Source organism: Chionomys nivalis, chromosome 11 (assembly GCF_950005125.1).
Source record: "Chionomys nivalis chromosome 11, mChiNiv1.1, whole genome shotgun sequence".
NCBI lineage: Eukaryota > Metazoa > Chordata > Mammalia > Rodentia > Cricetidae > Chionomys > Chionomys nivalis.
In genome coordinates this window covers 36623553-36640022 of record NC_080096.1, presented here as the reverse complement: position 1 = coordinate 36640022, position 16470 = coordinate 36623553, and the positions used below count along the sequence as shown (strand labels likewise).

The following is a 16470-nucleotide window of genomic DNA, read 5'->3' as shown; positions in this document are numbered from 1 at the left end:
GAGGAAGAAATTCCTTCTCACCTGGGTACTGTAATGTACCCCCCCTCCCCCAGAGCTGGAAGCAGTCTCCAAAGAGACTCCTTTTAATTCAGTCAGGTAGACACTGATGCAAATCAAGTACCTTTGCCTTCCTCCCAGGCCCGCAGGCTACTATGGTTACAAGGCTGTGTTCCCAGCCACTGGGGAAGGGAGCAGAAGTCCTCAAAAAGTGCCACAACACTGCTGCATTTTTCCCAGTAATTAATCACAAACTTCTAGCTTAACTAGTTACGCTTTAAAAATGTAGTTAGTGCATGAAGACTTCTTAGAATTGTGTATTGATTCTTAATTAATCTTGCCAGTATCTGCTAGGGAACTTCATGGTCACATCCCTTCTGAGACACAAGGCACCTCCTTGCCAGATCCACTCAGTCTCTGTGATTCTGTGAAATGCATGCTTGTTAACTGTGTGCGGGTATATAAACTGGAAACCATGTGAAATGGGGAGCACAGTGAGCAACAGCGAGAAACATCGAAGGGGAAATATCAAGAAAGCATTGGAGAGAGCATGGGAAGACTAAATGAGATATGATTTAAAAAAAAAAGACTTGCATAAGCTAAATTATTGCCAGGCAGTGGCGGTGCATGCCTTTAATCCCAGCATTGCCTCTTGGGAGGCAGGCAGATCTCTGTGAGTTCGAGGCCAGCCTGATCTACAAGAGCTAGTTCCAGGACAGGCTCCAAAGCCACAGAGAAACCCTGTCTTGAAAAACCAAAAAAAAAAAAAAAAAAAAAAAAAAAAGCTAAATTATTTTATTTACCCTCAGATATTGTTAGCCAGTTTTTGGCTGCTTTAGCAATCCTTCTGAACCCTGAGAGGTTTAGTGGGCTTAACCCCAACATGAACCTCAATACTGAATCATACATTTAGTGCTGCCTGTATGTACATGGGTGTGGGATCATCTACTGGACCATAAGCAGCCTCTTCAGGACAGCATCCCTGAAGAATACTGACTCTCCCTTCCCCAGCAGCCATTCATCATCAATAGCTCCTCAGGTGGGAGTGGGAGGTCATGAGCCCGTTCCCCATCCATGCTTGGATTTTGGGGGCTTGATCTTGTGCAGGTGTTGTGCACACAGCCCCAGCATGAGTGCAATGTGTGCACATCCCTGTCGTGTATGGAAAACCACAGACATCTCTGGCTCTTAGACCCTTTCTATCCTCTCTTTCAACACAGTCTCTCAGCAATGGGGAAGAGGGTGTGGAATAAATGTTCCATCCAGAGCTGAGCACTTCACAGTCTCTTACTCACCGCATGTGACTGGATGCGGGAGGTCTCTGTACTAATTGCCATCTCTTGCAAAGATAAACCTCTTTGATGAGGGAAGAGAGATGTACTAATATATGGGTCTAAAAACTAATTTAGAGGGACAGGTCCATATATATTGGAAAGTTTCTGTAGTGGGTTTCCGTATGGTGTTTTCAAAGATCTTTAGTGGAAGATATTCCTCCCCATATTTGCTCTTCAACCCTGCCTTCCCATCTCCTGCCCCATTTAATCCTCCCTTCCATTTTTCCTATTTTCTCCTTCATTCCACCTGCGTGTTATGCCCCTTACATTGAAATCCCATTCATGGCCCCTCCCTAGCCTCCTGCTTTCTATGGGCACTGCGATTTAAACACACATGTCTAAAGGAGTCAATGCTAGCATCCACATATGAAAAAGAGCATGTGGCATTTGTCTTTCTGGGTCTGGTTGCCTCGCTCAGAATGGTTCTAATTCCTTATTTCTTTCAGTCACTCAGAGTTCTTTGCAAAGTTTCTGACAACTGCTTTCTTCACTTACTGAATCTAAAGAACAGAAATGAAAAAAAGACTTTATTGAACACTCGAGTGTGTTAGGACTTTGTACTCTTCAATGTAAACGTAAATAGGTGTAAGTGTGGGTAAAATCTAAAAATCTAGAAGGGAGACCAAGAGAGGGTAATGATAAGAGGTGATGAAGCATGGGGGTTAGTAAGAAAACACATGGGGCATAAGAGAGAAAGGGAATATTATGGGAAGGCTATTAGGGCAAGCAGAGGTATCAGGGTTAGGTGTAGGAGGAGAACCACAAAAAGACTCTTGGTTAGGATATGTCATGTGGTATCTAAGACATTATAAGTAGAGTTTTTAAAAAGCAAAAAAGAAAGAGTGACATTAGTACTCTCCTGTTAAAATTTTTTTCTTTCATTATGTTTTATGTTCTACCCTACACTATGAGAGCTGAAGTCATTTATTCAAGGGCTAAACCTCTTACAGGTGCCTAAGCTAGGATTCCTTCTTGTTGTTCTTGGCAACCTACACATGATCAGTCCTGGGTCTTCTTACTCTGGTCCCAAGCCTTATGCTGCTTCTGCTTCCCCATCTCTGTGCTTTCTCTTCCACATCCAGCCCCATGGGAGGCTCCAGTGCAGCAGCCTGTGAAGCATCAATGCCCTGACTCTGTGCCTCAGCCTATGGAAACTGAGTTACAGACTCACATTAATTGCTTCTGTCTTTATATTTTTCTTCACTTCTTTGGTTGTTTCTATTTTGTTAGTTTTGTTTTGTTATACATTCCTTCAAAGAATCTTTATTTAGTACATTATTGTTAAATAATCAAATATATAAAGAGAAGAAAACAATATGTGAGGGAGATGCCTTGGTGGTCTTAAAACTAAATGTCAGCATCAGTAGACATATTGACTCCCAAAGACAGAAATTAGCTGGGCTTTATGACCAGTCTAGGTTTTTTCTTTAAAGATTTATTATTGTTGGGCTGATCATGGTGCACTTGAGAGACAAAGGCAGATCCATCTTTGTAAGTTTGAGGCCAATATGGTTTACATAGCTAGTTTCAGGTGAGCCACAATTACATAGTGTGATTTTGTCTCAAAAATAAAATTTATTATCATGATTTATGTCTGGGGAGTGTAAGTGTGGAGGGGCACAAAGTATGTGCACATGAGTGCAGATGCCCTCAGACTCCAGAGATGGAGCTGGATCCCCAGAACTAGAGTTCCAGACAGTTGTGAGCAAGCCATGGTAGGAAGCAACCTCTGGTCTTCTGCAGGAGCAGGATGAACTCTTAACTGCTGAGTCATCTCTCTGGGCCCTTCTCCTGTTCTTTCTTAAAAATTGTCCCTTCTTCAAGGAAAAGAAATCCCCATCCATTAGGACCTGCTTTAATAACCTCTCTTTAAAGGAGGCCCTCTTGGTAATTACTCAATTAAAACCACTTGAATCAAAAGCAGCAATTTAGGGGCTAGAGAGATGGCCCAGCAGTTAAGGGCACTTGCTGCTGTTTGAGGGAACCCAGGTTTGGTTCTCAACAGTCAGGTCTTCTCAGCACTTTGATGAGTTATAATTCTCTGCTATAACTGTAGCCGACTACATAGTAAAGTAGTTCTGCTGACCACAGCAGATACGTGTTTAGAAGGTAGTTTGACAGGCTATGACATGCATTTAGAAAAGCAACAGTGTGGCTTTCCACCAGGGCCTGTGGTCTCTCTAGTCACAGGCTTTCGACCATGTTTACAGGATAGTTGTAAACGCCCGCCTTGGGAGCAGACCTCAGTCCTGTCGGAAAGCAGCTGGTTCCTTCCATAACAGTCATGCCACTATTGCGCCAATGAGCACATCTTGCCCTTGGCAGGTCAGCAGTGTGACAGGCAGGGTCCGTGGCTGAAGAAGTCCTTTAATAACAATTCTTCCACAGTGTTCTGCATACCATCTTGTGGTACTGTGAAAGCTAGCCAACAGAATGACGGCTTGATTTCTCTTTGTTCATAACCAACCAAAATATAGAGTGTCTTCAGCGACAGGGTCTTACCATGTAGTTCTGGTGGGCAACCAAGCAGTGACAATAAATGCCTTGTATTATTTGGAGGAAATCGGGGACCTCTCTGTCCATCAACTCATGGGGAAGCAGCTCAGCTTTGGCACTAGGATTTTTATTTAATAGCCTTTGGCTTCTGGGAGTCACTTTATCTGCCATGCAAGGTACCTCTGTTCAAATTCTTTTTTTAAAGCATTCACACTTGTATTTAGTGTGTGTTAAATATATTCTCATACCATCCTTTTCTTCCCTTCCCCTCCCCTTCTGTCCTCCTCCCGATGGTCTACTTTGTCTCCTTAGACATATTAACGTCTACTTTCAAGTACTACATAAATGAGTTCATACATACATAGATGGGTAATTTTATTTATCTCTATAAAATCTAGGAACCACAAACGATAGAAGGCAGGCAATATTTGTTTTTTTTTTCTGCTATTGGCTTAATCTGAATTGATTTTCTAAAACATCTTCCTTGAAAGCCAAGCTAAAAAATTTAGTCTTTATCAAAAATGTAATTAGAATCATTAAATTATTCAAAGAGTAGCACAGATTTAACTTTAAAATGATTAGTCCTTTGCCCAGTGAGGAGGCTAAACTAGGGTAAGAGACTTTAAAACTCTGAGTTAGGAAGATTAGTGCTATGTGAACTGTTCTCCAGAGAGAACAGTTGAAAGTCCAGGTGCCCAGAAGGAGAAAGGGGAGGAAAAGGACCAAAGGGGAAGCTGGATTGTCTGAGGTGTGAAGCTAAATGCGTGCCTCTGCCCCTGGGCTCCTTCTGTAGATGTCCTTCCGAGGTCCTCAGCAGGCTGGCTGGCTTCTGGAGTGACAGAAGAGCGCTCAGGGATTACTGGTGCCCTTATTGAAGTCATCCCTGCAGTGACAGACTGCCTGTTCCCCAAATAGATGTCTTGCATGAAAACAGAAAGCAAAACAGAACAGATAATCAGTGGCTCGTCTCTGTCACCACGCAGAACCCACAAAACCATCCCCTGAGCTCCTAGAACACCGTGTCCCTTTGCATTCTGGAAGATAATTGCAGTGTAGTCGTGACCAAAACGAAAAGTCCATTTTTAACCACAGCCTCTTGATCACCCCATCCAGATGAAGAGGGCCAGGTTCTCTGTGGCCCAATTCCTGGATCCCCAAGGCTCAAAAGGAAAGGGCTTTGAAGGAAAGTGTGGAGGCAGTCCACAAGTACTGTTTATACTTAATATGCCTAATGTGTCTGTTGGAAGAGAGAGTCTGAAGCTCAAGACTGCATTTGGTGACCAGAGGGGTCCTGTCTAAGAGGGTAAGATGTAGCCAGCAGATCCTTGTTGGGTGTGCTGTATTGTTCAGGAGCCATGAGACCACAATGTGATGATGCTCCTGTAGGCCACAGATAAGATCCAGTCCAACCTCAGCAGGCTGAGAAGGGTTGACTGAAGAGGAGACATGAGAGCCACCTAGCAAGTAGAAAGAAAATCAGGTAGCCTGTGTTTACAAACAATGTAGCTTCCCATGGGCAATCTCTAGTGATTATTAGTCTAGTTACTCTAGTAATGACATTATTTTTAACTTTTTAGAATTTATAATGGCTTGACTATTCCATTTCTCTGCTAAAAGCTGGGATGCAGTCATTCTCCAGCATATGCCTTTGTTTTCACTTGAATTTAGACCACAGATTTTGTGATTCTCTCTGAGGTACTAGTTAGAGCATAAACAGACTACACTTACCTGCTTGTGCCACTAGGTGGTGCACACATATATTAGTCAATTCCAGCATAATAGGGTTTATTATCAGATGAGAATTAATTCGTCAACACAGAGGGGATATAGACATCAGGAGCTACAGAGGTCGGGGAGAGGGGGAGAGGGGAAGAGGGGAAGAAGGGATGCACTCACAGAAGAGAGAGATTTATTTTTGCTAACCGAAGAATAGTAAAGCAAAGCCATAAAAGTAGGAAACCTGGGAGATGTGATGTGGCAGATGTGGCCTTGGGGAGGGAGGGAGTGCGTGGGGGAACAATAGGTGTATTTTCCAAGATGATGGCCCCCTTCTTAAAAGGTAATCCCAGAGGGAATGAGAAACTAGTTAAGTCAGTTGAACTAGATGATATCAAACAGTCCTCGCAGGCTTTTGTTCTTGGCACTGGAAACACAGAGATGAAATGAATGACTCCACCATCAAGTAAGGAGCTCATACGATAGACACAGAAATAACCATTAAGCCAGCATGGTACAAGAGATCAGCTTTACAGCGTACATTGGAGGAAAAGCAGAAAGTACTTATTCTGCCAAAGAAAGGGGAGAAGGGAGCTAGGCATGAGAGTTAGTGGACAGAGAGACTTCACAGAGGACTAGAAGTCCTAACAGCCCTGGTGGAAAGAGCAACATAAACACAGGCGTGGGGGTTTGGAAGGATGCTGTGGACTTGGGGATTAGCTCAGGGAGCTCAGCACATGCTTACTGAGTGCTCCTTTGCAAAGTGGAGCGGGGTAACGAAGGCGAATATTAGTTCTGAGCCTGTAAGGCGTCTCTTGTCCATTGAGGAAGATTCACACAGGCGCTAAAATTGCAATGGGACAGTACAGCATGCAAAATGTGGGTCTTGTGAGTTCTGACTCCACCCTTGAACCTCAGTAACGGAGCCCAAGGTTCTGAGAGAATTCTGCACAAGAAAGGGGGAGCCCACAAGTACAGCACCTGGTTGCATTTGACTTGAAGTCTCTCTTGGTCTTTTTAAAGTTCTGAAGTTCATAGCCAGAAACAGCCAGTTATAGAACACCACACACAGGAGCCAGGACACGTACCCAGGTGTGTCTGACTCTTGCCAGATTTTTCTTCTCATTCTTCTCTACTGGATCCCAAGCACAGAGTCACCATTTAGCAATCATTCTTTAGAAGGGATTGGAAACTTTTTGGATAAATAGGCTTTTTTTTTTCTAATTGTGACCATCATGAAAATAAATTTATGGAAGAAAGGAGGCTACTGGATCCTTCTCCTACATGAGCAGAGTGCCAGGCTGTGCAGGTTGGCTTGGGGAAAGGCAGTTTGAGCCAATCTTCCCTCTGCTAGGTTCCACATTAGGGGAAGGAGGCCATCTGGCTCCAGCGTTGCCCCTCACTGGCATGTAGAGTCTGTATTTCATTTCAGCGTGAGAACTCATGCTCGCTACATAGATCAGTGACATCTTGGAGATGCATTGTTTGCTTGAAGTCAACTGGAATGAGTTATGAGCTGGCAGGAAAATGGGGATGCGTTACAGAGCAGGCCTCAAAGGGATACAGACTTGCCTGGAGATCCATGAGAAGTCAGAAACAACCAGTAGAGAAATCTTCAAGCAATTTTTGTTGTAGCAGATCAAAGTTGAATGCCTGAGGAGATCACCCCAAGGACAAGGAAATTCGAGAACAGGTCCCCATGGGAAAAAATGGACAGAGGAATTGAGAACATTTAGCCTGGAGAAACAGACACAAATGTTTCTATGGGCTGAGAAAACAGAAATCATTGATGCTATTGTGGGCACCTCACTCTGTTCAGAGGAGAGCTGAATGGACAATAAGAAGTAGGGAGTTCCTTGTCAAGGAAAGAGGTAGGACATAAATAGTTCATAGAGTTAGGTGTGGGAAGGGGACATTGAAGCAAATGAAAAGACTCCTAAACGCCTAGTATTGATGCTATGCAAATGGAAGAGGCAGCCTGTGTGACCAAGGGTCGGATGTTCTATAATAAAAGCCCCCCCCACTGAACTAAATAGGTCATCTTACTCATTACCTATTATGAATTATGATTGCCATAAATAGACTTAGAAATAGGATTGAAACCAGCATGGTCTTGCCAGTTAGTGAAGGTGCGGTTGTGAGCGTTTGTTTCCAGGCTTTGAATGTAAGTACTCATCCTTCCCCTGGGCTCGCTGTGAGTCTGAAATGATATCTCAAGGCTCCTAGCACTTCCCATGCCTTGCCTTTACTCTGCACTAGTCAAGAGAACATTGCTGACATCAGTTCTGCTTAAGCTGAACTTCAGGAAGGCATTCTTGGAAAGTGGCAAGATAAAGAGGGTCAGGTGGAATCAGACAAGGGGTCACTGGAGAAAATGCCAGGGATGAGAAGTTCCTGCAGCATGGAGCCTAAAGCCAAAGTTGTGTGACCCTTTAAAGAAGATGGAATTATCTATCTTCAGTATTTCTCTTAGAAAAGAGAAGGAGCAGTCGGGCAGTGGTGGCACACACCTTTAATCCCAGCACTTGGGAGGTAGAAGCAGGTGGATATCTGTGAGTTCAAGGTCAGCCTGTTCTACAGAGCAAGTTCTAGGACAGGCTCCAAAACTACAGAGAAACCATGTCTTGAAAAATGAAAAAAGAGAGAAAGAGAAGGAGCTCAGCAGGAAGAGTGGGGATTAGAGAACCCTGATTTGAGTCTTTAAGGAAAGCTGTTTACCATGGTCCCAGTGTGAACTTTCTACACTATTTCTCTGCTCTCACAGTGTCCAGTTCAGCACACAGCTTCCTAGGAGTTGGGGAGCTGTACAAGATGACAGCCCTTTAGAGATGTTGATCACCTCAGGCACACACAAAGTCCAAACACAAGGACCCTCATTCATATAATGTAGTGTACTTGATGACCAGATTTCTGATTGGCTGTACATGAACAAAGAGGTAGGGATTACACTGGAGAAGGAATGCTCAGATCATCATCGGCAACTGACATTGTTGGGGTGTTGTAAGTGTTCTCAAGAACTGAGCCCACAGAGGTACCTGGGAGGCAAGTTGCTCAAGGCAAAGAAGGGTGCCAGTATATGAGTTAATCAACTGCTGCAAACACTTCAAGCAAAGAGAAACCTAAGGGCGTGGAGTCCAGAGGAATGTGCCTGTATGGGGGATTGGAATGGGCCTTTTCTCTGTGTCCTTTGGTAAACTACATTCTCTCCAGGCCTTTTAAAAAATCTACAGTATGGGCTTATCTAGATGTCCAAAAAGGCTATCTGCTCTACCTTGTCTGTATGGTGGAAGGCCCCTCAGCACAATCATGTCCCAAAAAAATGTGTGTCCAGATTTCATCTTGCATTTCTCCCCTGCCCTGCTAGGCACAGGTTTGGCTGTGGTGCTAGTCACTGCCCTCACTCCTCACTGTGTGTTTTCTCTTGCAGCAACAGCGACAGCTTGACCTCCTGACAATAACCAGCCCTGGTGAGTAGGTGCAGAGCACCATTCTACTTAGAGTTTACTCGGAATCATGCCTTGCAGCCTCTCCACCTGCGAGCCCCACCCTTGGCTCACTTCCAGAATGAAAGCTGTAAATTCTTGCACCTTTTAATGACCTTCCCTCCCAGCTCTGTGCTGTCTCCTGTTGACTGAAGGTGACAGGGCCACAGCGCTGGGTGACAAGTGCACTCTCTGGGAGTGAAGTTCTTTCCCAAATCACTCATTGGACTCACATATCAAGAAATGATTCTGGTCTCCTGGGAATGCCTTTTAAAGTTGTGGGAAATGGAGAAGCAGCCTACCAGGTGCTATAGAATGACAGGACAATGGCTCATGAGCAAGAGCCAATCCTTGAGGTGATGGGTTTGGTCACTGGCTGGTCTGAGGGTCAAAGTGGCATTTGTTTCTCTCCGTTAAGGAAGTCTCAAGGCTCAAAACAAACCCGTGACTGTGGGACCAGAGGCCTTTTCCTTCCCTGAGGTTTCTTTAGCCCAATGAGAGGCTGAGTAGTTTAGTGATATCAGGGAGCTATCTCACATTGGTTTGGAAAGTCGAGGCTAGAGAAACATTTTTTTTTCCACTTCAACACTTTTTTATTTTCTTAATTTTTTAATTTTTTTTCTTTCTTTCTTTCTTTATTAAAGATTTCTGCCTTCTCCCCGCCACCGCCTCACATTTTCCTCCCCCTCCCCCAATCAATTCCCCCTCCCTCGTCATCCCTAAGAGCAATCAGGGTTCCCTGCCCTGTGGGAAGTCCAAGGACCACCCACCTCCATCCAAGTCTAGTAAGGTGAGCATCCAAACTGCCTAGGCTCCCACAAAACAAAGCCAGTACGTGCAATAGGATCAAAAACCCATTGCCATTGTTCTTGAGTTCTCAGTAGTCCTCATTGTCCGTTATGTTCAGCGAGTCCAGTTTTATCCCATGCTTTTTCAGACCCAGGCCAGCTGGCCTTGGTGAGTTCCTGATAGAACAGTAGTAGTGCCAAGAGAGATTGTGAGCATTTGTGAGTGGTCTGCACCCATGGGTGATAAATATTTAAGAGCCCCAGTGAGCAGCTCCTTTGGTTACTGAACAGTGAAGGAATGGGCTCCGAGGGAAGGAGTGAGTGTGGCAGAGTGGTCATATGTAAGGGGCAGCTCGGGAATCACTCTCAACAAATGTGGAGATATTCAATATTTTAGTAGCCAACGTGAACAACTATGTTGGCCCCACCTTCCACCAGACCACTATACTTGGGAGAAAAGCTACCATTTTTTTGTGGTAGCAAAAAACCTGAAAAGTTGCACTCAGCAGGCAGAATCCTAGCACAAGGGTTAGTTACCTGGTATACATATAGTACAATAAGGACAGATGTAAGGTGCATTTACCCACGTCGGGGGACATGTTTCCATGTGATGCAGCCCTTTGAACTTGAGGCATGAGAAGAGTGAATGTAGAAATCATTGTTATTGAGTTGGGTCTCACACCGTCGAGTGGTCTTGAAATTTTCTGTTTTTCTAAGAATGACCTTGAACTACTGATTATCCTCGCGATCCCACCTTCCTAATGCTGATGTCACAAGTGTATGCCGTGCCTGGGTGGAAACCATTGAAAACTGTTTCATATGTCCTAGAGAATGAGCTACATTCTAGACTTGTAAGATGAACATTTTTAGAAGTCCCCTAGCTGGGGTGCTAAACTGGAGTTGCTCACTTAAGTGACCTGCCACTTCCTCCTCACTAAGATAAGGCTGAGGGATGGTCTTTGTCCTATTTAGTAAAGCGTCTGTTTGTAAGAGGGTGCCCTACCCAGACTGACAGTCTCCGTTTCCTATCACATCTTGTCACATCCTGGCGTGATGCCTACATGTGTATTAGAAAGGGTTCTAGATCTGTCTTCAGTTGTTTTAGAATGACATTTTAGACTAGTGAACTGGCTTTCTTTTGTGCTAGCTTTGACTGCTCCTAATTGCTGCTACAGAGATTTAAACAGAGTACTTGTGTATGCCGAGTATGCTCCTTTTAGACAGCTGTGGGACTGCAAGTGTCTCCGCCCTGCCAGAGTTTGAGTGGTTTATAATTATCCCTCCACCTAGACGAAAACAGAATATCTTCTAGGTCAGCGCTTGCCGAGGTGGGCTCTGCTTTCACGCTGTTGTGAGATGCTGTTCTGCTGATCTCTCAGTGGCACCGGGAGCGCTGCAGCACCCGCAGGTTCCCCAGGGTGCAGCCTGGACTCCAGTGGGCCAGACAGATGCTACCCATGTGTGCTTCGTCTTGGAAAGACTGGTAAGCACCATTGGATCAGGGCTTATAAGAAGGACTCTATTCCATGTCGAAAACACTTATGTTATCCGTCTCTGCCTATCAAATTCACTCCAATTCCCTGCATTCCCAGAAGCTTCAGCCACTAGCATTGGGCTTGCTGCCTCTCTGGGGCTTCCAGTGAGCAAGCACTTCTGGGTACTCCTCATCAAACCACCCAGAGCTCAGAGCTGCAGTCTGGTGCTGCCATTCTGAGCAGACCAGGGGCCGTCTGAAACTCAGATTTGGAACTTGAAAATGTTAACAATCTGTACTGTATGTTTTTCAAAATTATATATCTGTGTTATGAATAATTCCCAATATAAAGAAACAAACAGAGATTTAATCCTATCAGCACTATGCCATTTATGCCAGAATTCCCATTGTTAAAAAGAGATGCAATTGAAACTTTTGGGTATTTTTCCTTAACTCTCTCTCCCTCGTCCTATAAGTAACCATTGTTATGTATGCAATATTTCTCAATATCTATGCACTGAAAAATAACTATCGTGTTACCAGTTCCTCTAAACCTCACACTGGAAAAAAAGCCATATCTCATCACCTTTTCCATACTCATTATAATATACAGATCCATTCACGGTGATACACAAGGTCCGGTGTACTCGTTTTGATTGCTGTATGCTAGTCCACATACCATTGGGTTAAAACTTTTCCATTTGATAATAATTTAAAGTATTTATACCTTTTTCCAATCATAGAGAATGGTGCTAAAGACAGTTTTGCCTGTCTCCTTGAGGCATATAACCCAGGAGAGGAATTACTAATTATATACATCAGATTTGCCACATAACAAACAACTGTTCTCCAGTTCGGGGGATCTACTTTTCCAACAGCAGACTGTAAGACCTTTCCTTTCTTCGATTCCTCAACACTCAGATGTATCAGACACAAATTTTGCCAATCAGCATGATGAGCATAAAAGGGTGCCCCGGCCTTGCTGTGCTGTGTGTGTCCCTGATTGATGGTAGGGTAGATTATCTTCTTTGTATGTTCACTGCTGCTTTGACGTCTATGGCTTGATTTTTCGTATCCTTTGTGTACAAACTATGGGGTCATCTCTATCTTACTGATTCAAAATTCATTATTATGAATATTTTCATTATATTCACTACAAATGTCCCAGAATGTGCCTTGTTCTTTCTCATTGCTGCTGCTATTCATGATATATTGTCATATGTGGAAAATTTCTTAAGTTTAATGCTATGTTTATTAATTCCTTGCTGTAAGAGCTTTGCTTTGTGAGAAATCCTTTCCAACCAGCTATAACATTTTCCTAAGTCAGGTGTGATGATTTCCACCTGAAACCCCAACATTCTTGAGGTTGGTGTGGGAGGATTGCAGCAGACTCAAAGCCAGGCTGGGCTATAGAATGAGACTATCTCCAAAACAAACTTGTAACAAAGACATATACATATGCATAGCCTTTAATCCCGCATTCAGAAGGTAGAGGCACTGTGAATTTGAGGCTAGTTCCAGGCCAGCCAGGGCTACACACTGATGCTGCCCTGTCACAAACAAACAAAAAGCATGTGTGTGCCTTTGTGTGTGTACCTCTAATATGGGATAATTTCTTGTGTTCTATCTGAGCCATTACTTTGTCTCAACAATGACTAATCTTTGTATACATTATCAGTCAGGAATTTCATTATTTTTTAATTTACATATGAATAACTCATTGTCTCAGACCCATATGACAACCAGCCCTCCTTTCCCAATCTTGTGACAATTATATCTCCATTAGTTTTCCTACATGCAGAATCTGTTTCTGAGCTCTGGTCTATGTGTCTTACTCTTCGCCAACTCCCCAATGTTTTGTTTAAATAATTTCAAATTTAATATTATTGTTGTAATTGATTGGAAGACATTTCCACTTTTCCTCTTTTTCTTACCTTTTGAAGGTTATAATTGTAGATTTTAAAGTGTACTTCTTACACAAAGTCTAATAATCTGTGTTGTGACAACACAATTTAATCCATTGGTGGACAATGAAACCTGAGTCTGAAAACCTGAGTTTGATTCCTGAAACATATGTGTCCTGCCTGGTTCTTAAGTCAACTTGACACAAGTTAGAATCATCTAAGAGGAGGGAACCTCAATTGAGAAAAAGCCTCCATGAGAGTGGGCTATAGACAAGCCTGTAGGGCATTTTCTTAACTAGTGATCGATGTAAGAGGGTACATTGCATAGTGGTCCTAGGTGCTATAAGAAAGCTGGTTGAGCAAGCCAATAGACAGCACCCCTCCATGGACCCTGCATCAGCTCTTACATCCAGGTCCCTTCCTGGTTGTAGTTCCTGCTTTGGCTTCCCCCAATGGACTGTGTTTCCGGATGTGTAACCCAGATAAACCCTTTCCTCCCCACGTTGCTTCTGGTCATGGTGTTTCAGCACAGCAATGGTAACCCTGAAACACTATGTAAGGCAGAAGGACAGAACCCACACCACAAAGTTTTTCTCTGATCTCCACACATGCACTCTGACACATATGCTCATGTACTCATCAATGATAGATAAAAGTAATATATTTATATGTATAATAATTTAAATATAATAATTTGAATATATTTCTTTTTCCATAGTTTTGCTTCCTCAATCATGTAATTTCGTTGACCTGTCCTTAAAAAAAAAAAAAATTTAAAACCTTACTAGGAATTGAACCCAGAGGCTGCAGCATTACTAAGCAAGCAGCTTCCTTTAAGTTACACCCCTTGCCCTCTTTTTCCCTTTTAACTTTTTATTTTGAGCCAGGGTCTCACCAAGTTGCTCAGGCTGGCCTTGAACTCATTCTATGGCCCAAACAAACCTTGAGTTTTTAACCTTAAGCTTTGACCTCCTGAGAAGCCTTCCTGCCTTTTGCTTTCTATTTTTTCTTGAAGTTTGCTATGTTACCTGCTCTTTCCATCTCCTCTGCAGATCTGGCTGCTATAGATTTTCTTTCTGGCCTTAGCTGATCACCCTGTGGCTATATACCGTTCCTTTCCTTACAAACTCCAGTCCTTCAGAATTCCTTTCCTCTTCCATCAGACGAGTTCCTTGGTAGGTCTTCGCCATCTATTGCCCACCGCCCCGTCACCGCCTCATCATTTTTGTTTAGACTTTTAACTTTTAACCTTTTACGAAAAGAGGAAAAATGTGCTGTTAGTGTTAGCCACTGGCTTCTCCCACACGGTTTATGAGTTTCTGTGTTCTCTTGTATATTGTGCTGCAAGCCTTCCCTGTGCGGCTGCTCAAAGCACAGCTGTAATCGCTGTTCTAATGAGCGTCCCTGGGCAAGCCTATTGATCAGTACTATCCTTACTTTGGCTTCTCCCTAGGGTGATAATTTGTCTAGATACGACCTCTAATTTGAGGAGTCTCCCCCAGCACTTTGACGATTTTCTTCACTGTCTCTCCATGTGAAAGTTGCTGATGAGAGAAGTCTGCTGTTAGATAATTTAAGGAACCTATTTTTCTTGGATAGGTTTCAAGATTCATTTTTAATATTAATGGTATGGTTTTTTTATTCATGTGTCTGGGACTGAATTTATTTTTATTTATCCTGTAGTTACCACCAAAAAAAAAAAATATGCCTTCCTTTAGCTTTGGAAAACTTTTAGCAAATCATACCTTCTAATAGTTCCCTTCCCCACCATTCCTCTGATGCTCTGCTTTGAGAATTCTCATTAAACAAAAGTTGGATCCTATCAAGTGCCTCTCATTGTTTATAACTGTGATCTCTAGAATGTGAAATGTCCCCTGAGGTTTTGGTGTTTGAATACTTAGTCTGCAGTTGGTGGCACTCTTTGGGGAGGCTTAGGAGGTGGAACCTTGCTGTAGGAAGGCTTTGGGGCAGACTCCTTTTATTTCCAGTTTGCTCTCTCTACGTCAAGCCTGTGATTGAGGATGCAAGCCACTTGCAGCTATGTCTCCCCACCATTTAACTTCTATCTGTCCCTTTGGAGCCTTGACCCAAAATAAACTCCTCCTCCCACTAGCTGCTTTTTGTCATGGTATTTTATCACAGCAGGGAAAAAGTGATAAAGACATTATTTCAGTTTTCATCATTTTACTCCAACATCATTAAGTTCCTTGCGTGCAACTTTAATAGAAAAAAATTCAGTTTTTACTATGACTAGTCTAGATTTTGTTCCTCTCTTGAAATACCTTAATAACTATGCATTTCCCATTTTCAGTGATTCTACCTTTGTTCATATCCACCTGTTCTTGTTTTATTTCCGCCTGTTCTGTTCCGTGACTTCTATGCTGTTTTAAAGTTGTTGTTAGTTTCTCAGAAGATACTCAACATGCTTATTTTAAAATCTTTGTTTTACAAAATCAGTTGCATCTGGAGGGAATTCAAATTCCAATTGTTGGTTTTGTGTAGCATCTTTTTTAGCATTTTATTTTTTCAATTATTTTGAAACTTTAATTTGGATGATCCCTTGGGAAAGGAAGTTTTCTAGTTTTTTCTCTCCACTTCCGCTGTCCTCACTTCTCCCTCTGTGACATTTTCTGTACTTTTCCCCCCACATCTTCAGAGTAAGACCTGAGGGATATAGCAGATGCAAAGACAAAAAGTTGGGGTGCTTCCATTTCCAAAATTGTTCTCTCTCACCTTTCCCAGGCCTGAGGTGCATAGGCACCCTCTCTGGAGGGTTCTACAGCAACCATCTTTACTTGGCTCTTTCCATCACAGGAGAGTCCCGCTCACGATCTAAGCCAAAGTTTTCTGATTTCCATCTGCTACAGGGCCGGGTTGTCTTTCTCATCCCACAGGGGGCAAAGTCTTACCTGTTTCCCCTACTTCTACACCTAGATCTCAGCAAGCCACTGACCCCAGAACCCTTCACCTTGCTGCACTTTTGCTCATCTCAGCATTGCAGTATTTACTTCTCCTTCATGTGTTATCAAATATATCCAATATCCAATATGACAAAAATCGAGGCGTTTATTGAAGCATGGACTCATTTTGTCATTTGACTCAGGAGTCCAGCTGTAATTTCCTTTTTACTTCTTAGGAAGTACATTCTTTATAGCTTCCTCTGTGATAAGGAAGTATTGTTTTGCTAAATGAAACATTTAACAGATTTCAAAAACATTACTTTTGTATATGAACATACAAATACAAAGGTAATTTTAAAATGAAATTAGAATATACTGT

General features: G+C 42.9%; 1 protein-coding gene across 1 annotated transcript in view; it reads left to right on the top strand.

The window, feature by feature from the left end:
• Positions 1–16470, top strand: part of Agbl4 (AGBL carboxypeptidase 4) — a 1086156-nt gene that overhangs the window by 764892 nt on the left and 304794 nt on the right. The window contains exon 6 of the mRNA XM_057784997.1: positions 8971–9010. Coding sequence (XP_057640980.1) covers positions 8971–9010 — 40 coding nt within the window. The remainder of the gene's footprint in view (positions 1–8970; positions 9011–16470) is intronic.